The sequence below is a fragment of the Nansenia antarctica genome, assembly GCF_963989245.1.
Source record: "Nansenia antarctica genome assembly, chromosome: 3".
NCBI classification, from domain to species: Eukaryota; Metazoa; Chordata; class Actinopteri; order Argentiniformes; family Microstomatidae; genus Nansenia; species Nansenia antarctica.
In genome coordinates, this window is record NC_137688.1 from 13,916,429 (window position 1) to 13,926,428 (window position 10,000).

The 10,000-nt window shown below is 50.1% G+C and overlaps 1 protein-coding gene across 1 annotated transcript in view; it reads right to left on the reverse strand.

The window, feature by feature from the left end:
• LOC308152969 (ephrin-B1-like) overlaps positions 1–10,000 on the reverse strand; it is a gene marked incomplete at its 3' end in the record, with an annotated part of 61,755 nt that overhangs the window by 27,933 nt on the left and 23,822 nt on the right. The window contains exon 2 of the mRNA XM_080526040.1: positions 2,584–2,861. Coding sequence (XP_080382166.1) covers positions 2,584–2,861 — 278 coding nt within the window. The remainder of the gene's footprint in view (positions 1–2,583; positions 2,862–10,000) is intronic.

Genomic DNA, 10,000 nt, shown 5'->3' on the forward strand with positions numbered 1-10,000 from the left:
GTGTGGTGGGGGACCAGGGGAGGCTGGGGTGGTGTGTTCAGCATGGGGTGGGTGGTGGGGGACCAGGGGAGGGGGGGGGGGGGGTGTTCAGCATGAGGGGGGTGTGGTGGGGGACCAGGGGAGGCTGGGGTGGGGTGTTCAGCATGAGGAGGTGGGGAAACGATTTGAACTATTAAGCAGACACTGTCTTGCATCCAAAGCGATTTACAATGAGAGATTACAGGGAGAGTCTCCCTGGAGTAACTTTGGGTTAAGTGCCTTACGCAAGGGTGGTGTTCCCTGGTGGGATCTGAACTCATGACCATCTGATCACCAGGCTGTATTCAGCAGGGGCAAAGTGCTGGGGGACCAGGGGTGGTGGTGGGGGGGGGGGGGGGGTGGGGGGGTGTTCAGCAGGGGCAGAGTGGCTCTTTGTGGAGCCTGGAAGACTGAGAGTGAGAGTGGCACCTGTCAGGAGGGATCAGGCTTAGCCACACGGCAGCACGGGGAAATCAATACTGGACTGACAACAGTGTTCCTCTCTGTTTACTGGGCCTGGGCCTGCTCTCTCTCTCTCTCTCTCTCAACCCCCCCTTCTCTCTTTCTCTCTCTCTATCTCACCCCCATCCCTCTCTCACCCCCTCTCTCTCTCTCTCTCTCAACCTCCCCTTCTCTCTTTCTCTCTCTCTCTCTCTCTCTCAACCCCCCCTTCTCTCTCTCTCTCTCTCTCACTCTATCTCTCTCTACCCCCCTTCTCTCTCTCTCTCTCACTCTATCTCTCTCTACCCCCCTTCTCTCTCTCACCCCTCTCTCTCTATCTCTCTACCCCCCCTTCTCTCTTTCTCTCTCTCTATCTCTCTCAACCCCCCCTCTCTCTCTCTCTCTCTCGCGCGCTCTCTCACCCTCTGGACAACTCACATCTCTAGCGTTCAGATCACAGTGCTCTCCTCGTTGACCTCCTGAAAGGCCCAGTCAAACCCCACAGCGCTGAGACAATGGAATCACATTCTGTCAAGTTAGCTCCGTCCTGCCCTGGGAGCTGTGTGGCCCTGCTGGCTGGGCTGCGGCTGGTCTGCTGTTTAGATCAGGGTTATCACTGCTGACCCCCCTGCTGGGACTGACTGACCCCTGACCCCTGACCCCTGACCCCCCGGTGTTCCCTGGTCGACCACATGGAGACAGAGACCGTTAAACACCAGGCCTGTCGTCTGGAGTCTCCGGAGTGACACCTGAACCCTCAGACACACACACACACACACACACACACACACACCATTTGTTGCCGAACCTCCCACAGAGATGGATTGAAGGGGAGGGAAAGAGAGAGAGAGAGAGAAGGAGAGAAAGAGGGAGAGAGAGAGAGGAGAGAGAGAGAGAGAGAGAGAAAGAGAAGGAGAGAGAGAGAGAAAGAGAGGAAGAGAAAAAAAGGGAGAGAGAGAGAGAGATGAAGAGGGAGAGAGAGAGAAAGAGAGGGAGAGAGAGAGAAAGATAGGGAGAGAAAGAGAGAGAGAGAGGAGAGAGATGGAGAGGGAGAGAGAGAGAAAAAGAGGGAGAGAAAAAGAGGTAGAAAGGGAGAGAAGGAGAGAGAGAAAAAGAGGGAGAGAAAGAGAGGGAGAGGGAGAGAGGGAAAGAGTACTGCCCTTGTCTTTTCCCCTGTGTTGAGACGTTAATCAGCAGAGATGAAGCAGATCTTTATGTAACAACAGATTGACGCCACTCTGTCCCACTTTACCAAGAGGGCGTCTGACAAATGGGTTAGTGAAACAGCACAGCACCATGTCCTGTTGCCCACTCAATCACCACAGCTCTTTACTGGGCTGGACAAGGCTTACAGAGGTGAAAACACACACGGCATATACACACACACACACACACACACACACACATACACACACTATAAAAAGACAACGCACACGCACGGCCATTATGTAAAAGACAGATGATCCATGTCAACGTGTCTGTGTGCAGCCTTGCGTTAAATAAATAAACCATGCTCTTTCTGCGCAAAGGACAACAACATTAACATGAAACTAAGATAAATACCGTATCGGATTTCTGTAGACACAAACACAAGGCTACCGTATGAGACTGTGGATGATTTGACATCATCTGCCTCTGGCCAAAGCCACTGAGAGGATTTGGAACTCATTTAGAGACGTTATCCCTTTAAAGAAGGAAAAAGCAAAAACGATCTTGACAAGTGTGAAGAACCGCTAAAGCGTTCGTCAATGGAGGAAATCCCACAAGGCCAGAAGACACCCGCCGTCACATGGGCTCTGTCCAAGGTTGTTGTTGTTTTTTTAACAAAGTGACGTCGGATCGCATTATCGAAACCGACGTTCTGCGTTTATTCATGTCAAACGTTGACATGATTTAGCTGGAGAACAATTATAACGCTTTCACTATAGTTATAACTGTGTTGTTATAACTGTGTTGTTATAATACAAATATAATACAAATATTGTTTTTTTCGTTTGCTCTGAAATGTTCACATTGCAGCGGTCACTGTGTGTCTATCACATGACCGGACATGCGTTACATTTAACAACGTCGCAAAAAAAAAAGTAACTCAAGTAACTCATCAGGTCATTTCTAGAAACTCACATGTGATGTAGTAGTTGACGTTCTTCTTGAACTCCAGACCCATGTAGTTGGGGCTGAACTCCTGGAACTTGATGGTGAACTTGATGTCCTTCTCAGGCTTGTTACAGCTGACCAGGACGTTGGGATCCATGACGGTGCTGCAGCTCTCCGCCTGCTCCCTCCTCACCAGGTACAGCTTGTAGAACTCATAGTCCCTCCCGGGCTCCGCCTTGGGACAGATGATGTCCAGCTTGTCCCCGATGTCTGGGTAGATCACCAGGCCCTTCCCCGACTGGAACCTGGAAAGCAGAGGAGGAGGAGGAGGAGGAGGAAGGAGAGAGAGAGGAGATGGAGGAGGAGAAGGAGGAGGAAGGAGAGAGAGAGAGAGAGGAGGGGTGAAGGTGAATACATGGTCTCACCACTGCATCTGAGGTATCGGATGACGAATGTACTGTGTAAAAGAACGCCGCAGGATGTTCTCCGCCAGGAGGTCTGGAACGTTCATGGAACCACCTTTGGGAGGTAGTGTATGTAGGTCAGGGGAGGCTGGTGGAGGTGTGCAGGATACGGTGAGTCTCCACCAGAACCCCATATAGTGAGCCCTGTATGTATATACTGTATGTGGCAGAGGGAGCTGCAAGCTTGCTCTGGCTGTTCCTCCCAAAATCACAACACAACACTGCCATGTTTTATATGGGATCATATGGATTTAGTCAAGAAGTATGGTTTGTCAAACACATGGACATGGTTGTATCTAAACACTGACACGGACAGGACATGCAAGACCATACTAGATACTAGATACTTGTCCTCTACAGTATTGTCCTCTACAGTATTGTGTTTCTGGTGTACTGGGTTTGTTGTTGAGCTCGTCAAAACAAGCCCTGGGGGCAGCAGAGAGGTGGTGCTTCCCTGGTTCATCTATTCCCTGACCTGATCATCCGATGCAGGATTAAGATAATCCCTCCGGCGCTACTTGTACCTCCACCGGCTCTCTCCACCATCTGAGATCTGACCTCAAGAAAATAACATCAGCTTGTGTATGTTTCTGGGAGTGTGAGTGTGTGTGTGTGTGTGTGTGTGCAGGCATGTGTGTGTGTGTGTGTGTGTGTGTGTAGGTGTAGGTGTGTATGTGTGTGAGTGTGTGTGTGTGTGTGTGTGTGTGTGCGGGCATGTGTGTGTGCGGGTATGTGTGTGTGAGTCAGTGGACCTGTGTGATACGAAAAGCGCTGAGGTTGCGGCCGGGTCTGACGGGGTGCAGACAGGCTGAATCATTGTTCTGGTCTCATGTTGGGCTTAAAATGTCAACAGGGCTCAACGATGATGTCCCAGTTAGCCAAGCATTAACCCAGACAGTGTGTGTGTGTGTGTGTGTGTGTGTGTGTGTGTGTGTGTGTGTGTGTGTGTGTGCATGTGTGTGTGTTCATGTGTGCGTGTGCTTAAGTGTTTGTGCGCGTGAGTGTGTGTGTGTGTGTGTGTGTGTGTGTGTGTGACAGTTTTGTCACAGACAGTGAGCACATCAACAGGGTTATCTGCAGATCTGTCCATGCCAGCGGATTTAAGCGGGATTTAGTGGAGCGCGACGCATTTGTTTGTTCTTTCTGATCCCTCACGTTTTAACAAGACATGAGGGGCCCGGCCGTTCTCTGAGACAGCGAGAGAGAGAGAGAGAGAGAGATAGAGAGAGAGAGAGAGAGAGAGAGAGTAATCTCACCTTATCTAAAGCCCTTCATTTCATCATCACACAGATCATTTCACCACTAAATGAGTCCCTCGCTGTAGTGTCTCTGTTGTTGACTAAGTGCTGTCAGACAGCATACCGTGGCCAGCCCTCATCCAAACACAGCCTCCCATCCTCCATCCTCCTTTGTATCCAGCAAGAAAAAAGTCTCTTGTCTCTGAAGAAATGCCCCATGAAAATGAACATGATAGGATTAAGTCCTTTCAGCATTCATGGCTATTCTATTTGGAGAGGCATAACTAAATGACTTTTTTCAGAGGAAGATAAAAAAAATAAAAAATAAAAAACGAAATAGTAATTGCAAAAACGGCCACAATCCTCCCACTGTAAGATGATGTCATGAAAGAATTATGCAGATTGGGAGGGGCCTCCCGGCAGAGGTGAGCGGAGGGCCTGGAAGTGGGTGAGACGTTATTTCCCTGCCATTGTCTGCGACTCAGGGGGGTGGGGGGGGAGGCATTCATCCAGGGGGCGATAAGAGGGAGCGGGCATCCTTTGTCCTAAAGTCTCCAGCGATTTGCTGGTTTTCAGCGGCAAGTCTGAGTGTGTGGGTGCGTGCGTGCGTGTGTGGGTGCATGCGTGCGTGCGTGCGTGTGAGTGTGTGTGTGTGTGTGTGTGTGTGTGTGTGTGTGTGTGTGTGTGTGTGTGCATTGAGGAAGACAAGGACTCAATCAGTCTCTAATTGGATCTACAAGATGCACCAGCGAGGCATAAACAAGTTGCCATGGCAACTTTAGGCTTTGTAGCTGACCACCCCATCCTTCTCTTCCCCCTCCCACTCTTTCTCTCTCTATACCCCATCTCTTTATCCCTCTCTCTCACTCTTCTCTCTCGTCCCTCTTTTCTTCCTAGCCACTCTCGTTCTCTCTCTCGTTCTCTCTCTCTCTCTCTCTCTCTCTTTCTCTCTCTCTCTGTCTCTCTATCAAACAGACACTCACACTGATAAACAACTCAGGAACAACCCAGGCAAGCAGGACAAACAGCATGATCCCTCTTTAAACACAATCGGGTTCTGTGATTGATTTCGCTCCACAATTAAGCTTCCTCTAATTTCAATTGATTTCTGCGGGATTTGATTGAAGACTCAAAGCTGTTTGTTTTTTTTGTTTTTTTTGCAGGTGACGTCAAAAAACAACACACTTCATCAAGAAAAGTGAACAACACAGGAAAATCTATCGCTTCCACTTTGCGAAAACATGTTGCAATAACGGTCAGGGCAACATCTGTTTCTAGAAATGTAAAAAGCGATATTTCATTTCAGAGATCCAGAGGTCGCGGTACCCCTTAAGGTTGGGGAATCACCATTCCGGTCTTGTTATTGATTCGATGTTCCTATCGGCGCTCCTTACAGGCGGTTAGACAGCCATCCTAAGTAAACGCTCCGGTCCCGTTTTTTTCCCAGCCTTTGTTAAGTGTCTACCGTAATGAGGCCCTGGCTAGCGTTGAAGGCTCGGAGCACCGACGCAGATGGGAGAGAAGCAACATAAAAGAAATAGGGCAGCAATTAGTGTTTCACCCAGTTTAAAAGCCCTCCACTTGGCAAGCGCACCGGCCCAGCCAGGGTCCAGGACGGGAAGCTAAACTGTTGGGCTTCGGGAGTCTGTATGTCTGTCTCTTACTGCTTGTTCCCTAAACGCCTCTCTAGCAACAAGCGCCAGGGAACGAAACGAGCGGATGAGAGGAGGAGGGGAAAGAGAGAGATAGAGCTATTCCGAAAGAGACACACACACACACAGAGAGAGAGAGAGAGCTATGTGGCTTGAGTCAGAATCAGGATGTTCAGAATTCAGTTAAGATAATCCACTTGAGACCTGTTGATGAACAGAGGGGGAAGTGGATAGAGAGTTGTTGTTCCACACTCACAGTGCTCTTGGCCTCCTCTGCAGACAGGCTGGGGATGGGCTCTAAAGCCCCTCTCTAAGCCCCTCGACTCATCATATCAGCTCGCACCAAACAAAATAAAGTGAATACAAGGAAAACAAGTCCAAGTGTTTTCATTTTGTTTCATCTGGCCCAGACTGCCGGGTATTCGTCTCCCTGCACAAGGCCTAGAAAAACACACACGACGACAGGAGAGAGGGAACAGAAAACAAAGAGGCGAGGGAAGAGAGGAGAGGACGGGGAGGAGGAGAGGAGGAGAGGAAGGGAGGAGAGGACGTGGGAGGAGGAGAGGAGGAGAGGAGCGGCCGAGCGGTCTAACCCTAAACCCCCCCCTCCCTCTTTATGCATTCCACTGGAGAATATGAGCACATGATCTCGCATCCACCCCGCCCCCCCCCCCCATCCATCCGCCCTGTCCATCCACACACACACACACGCACACGCACACACACACACACACACACACACACACACGCATACACATACACGTACACACACATACACACACACACACACACACACACGCACACACACACGCGCACACAAGGAGAGGAGAGGGGGGACACAAACACAAAAGCACGATGGGGTGCATCCTGGGCCTTCTAATCCCAACTCCCCAGCCGACCCTATTCACCCACCCCACACTACCCCTCTCACAGCCCCTCTCACAGCCCCCTCGACCCTCCATCCCCTCCCCCTCACCGTGTCCCCCCAGACAAGGGAGGAAATACCCCCGGTGCACCCTGGAGGGAGGGCCGACACCGGAGGACGGAGGCTCGTCGTAAACGCAACGGAACGGGGCCCGGTTCCCGGTTCCCTTCGGTGCATTTACAACCAGCCTCCTCCCCCCTCCGATGTCTACCTCCACCAGCAGGCTCCCCCCCCCCCCCCCCTCCTCCCCCCGCTCCCGTGGAGCAAGCCCGGGGGCCCCAGGCCCCAAAGCTGGCAAGCAGCCGTGATGACTGTATGAATGAGCCATGTGAGACGCCCGGAGGAGGCTCCTATAGGAGGAGAATGTGGCTAAATGGATTCCTCCCTCCTGAGCACCAGCATGAACAGACTATATATCAATTAATATTAATTATAGCCATTACACAGACAGACTAATCTGTCTCCACTAGACGAACATGCCAACTGGAGGCACAGTGAGCACAGGTACTCCATTCTCCTCTCTCTCTCTCTCTCTCTACACACACACACACACATACACACAGACACGCATGCACGCACACAGACACACACACAAACATACACTTGCATATTGGCACACTTGCAAGGACACACACACACACACACACACACAGGCACGCACAAGCCCAGTGCCACTTATACACACACACACACACACACACACATACACACGCACACAATAACAGGTACTCTTTTCTCCTCTCCTCTGCCACAGTAATTACCACGCCAGGGGAAGTGTTCTCTCACCAATTACCATCTCTGTTGTACAGTACTGTACGTCAACGTGTCACCCAGGGGTGGAGATGGTCGTAGGAGGAGGGGCTCCTTGGAATACGTGGAACGGAATGAGGAACGGTATCCAACACGTGTGAGGATAAGCGTGTCCACCGATTTCTACCTCCACCAGCCTCCCACTCAGCCCGGCTGATTACTAGATGACAGCCATGTTCACGAGTCACGACACATCTGAAACACTTTAAAACCATGTTCTATTTATGAAAATGTTAATTATTGCAAGCATATGCGAGCTTTTTTAGTATTGTCCTTGTTCTAGATAAACAAAGTCATTTGTAGAGAGAGCAATGTGTGTGTGTGTGTGTGTGTGTGTGTGCGTGTGTGTGCGTGTGTGTGCGTGTGTGTGTGTGTGTGTGTGTGTGTGTGCATGTGTGAGTGTGCGTGTGTGTGTGTGTGTGTGTGTGCGTGCGTGTCTGCGTGTGCGTGTGTGTGTATGTTCTGTATTACAGTAGAGATGTGGGCCAACGGTACCGTACTGTATGGCCCTGAGGCACTCCTCTGAACATGTCATCATAGCGGGACAGAACAGCCTGTTCGTGGTCCTGTCAATCAATACGCTGGCGTTACATAATACCATGCTAGCAGAGGAGAGGGACCCTGTCGAGCATTCCGCTCTCGGAATTGTGCTCAACACTGCGGGAACGTGGAAACAGGATTTGAGGACGGAGTGGAGCTGGTGAGCTGCCACTTGATATGTGTAAGGGCAGCTTCCACCAAGAGCCCTCCATGGTGAAGGAGATGAGTCCATCACAGCATCACTCTGCAGATGTGGTTAGAGAACTCGGATTGCTTATGAACCAGGGACGTGTCGGGGCCAAGAGGCAAGGGGAGGCAGTGCCTCCTCAAAAATGTTAATTAAAAAATCGATTCGTAAACAAAATGTCCATGTAAAAGCAGTATTGTTTCTGCCTCTCCCAGGAGCTCTTAGCCCTTTTTTTAATAGTTGGGAAATGGCTCTTCTCTTCACCTCCTCCGTGACGGAGAAACAGATTTATTGTCCTGTTGAAGAGCGGATCAAATGTCCAACAGATGGATTGTTCCTGGAGGAGGTGGCCCCCTCTGAAGGACACAGGCTTCTCTCCTCAAACCCACTTCAACAGAACCGCGGAATCAACTGCATCTTTGATCATCATATGAAAATGAATGATGAAGATTCAAGCAAAAACTAATCGCATTGCGGAATACATTATAGTCCTGGTAGTCATCGTTTTCATAATCAGAATTATTAAAACTGTGATGAAGTGCGCTTGAGGCAGACGTTTTATACAGTATGAGTTGAGCCCGGGACGAGGAATTGCATGCATATCTTTTGCGTTACTCTGCATGAACATGTCATTATGTTCGTTTTTGCTTATGCGAAGATCTGCTCATGGGATATAAATATTTACCATCTAGGCTACTATCTAATTAATGAGCATCTCGTTGTGGAATCGGGAAAAAAAAACTGATTTTCAGCCATCGGCTGGGCGTATAAGCTTTCTTATAAAAAAAATCACTATTAGAGGGACACATTAGTAGATGATGGTCATTATAGATACGAGAGGGTTCATATTTCAGTGCAGTTGCTAGTCTACACATCGTTTATTTAGTCATTCCTATAGGCGCCTCCCGTGTGGAAGACAATCTCCTGAAGGAACATTTCATTTCTCACAAGTTTGTTTCCTTTCACAGGAATCTCATATCCTGGATTCCTCCCCTGGCTTCCCTGAGATGTTTTCAGTGGGACGCGAGCGGAGGACGGAGGAGAGGAGAAGAGGAGGAAAGGAGGGAGGAGAGGAAGGAGGAGAGGAGAGGAGAGGAGGGAAGTGAGGAGAGGAGGAGAGGAGAGGTGGAGAGGAGGAGAGGAGGAGCGGAGAGGAGAGGAGAGGAGGAGAGGAGAGGAGAGGAGGAGAGGAGAGGAGGAGAGGTGGAGAGGAGGAGAGGAGAGGAGGAGAGGAGAAGCGGGAGGAGAGAAAGGAGGAGAGGAGGGAGGAGAGGAGGACAGGAGGGAGAAGAGGATGGGAGGAATCTTGTTAATAACAATGGAGAAAGAAGCCCAAATTGCCCACTCATATAGAATTGTTGAAGCGATAGAGAGGCAGTGCCTTAACTTCCCTGTGATTGAACAGCGTCTCTGTCTGGTGTGATGGGTGGAGGGGAGGAGGCGTACGACGAGAGATCGATTAGCTTTTAGACCGTTTGGAGAGGACGCGATGCTCAGTGTATGTGATCTGGGGACGGCTGATTGTATCGGCTTTAAACGCGCCGCTAGCAAAAAGTAGAGAGTGGTGCCCCGAGTGCTGCATTTATGCGCACGAGTTGAAACTCATTTTGAGGGGAGGGGCAAAATGC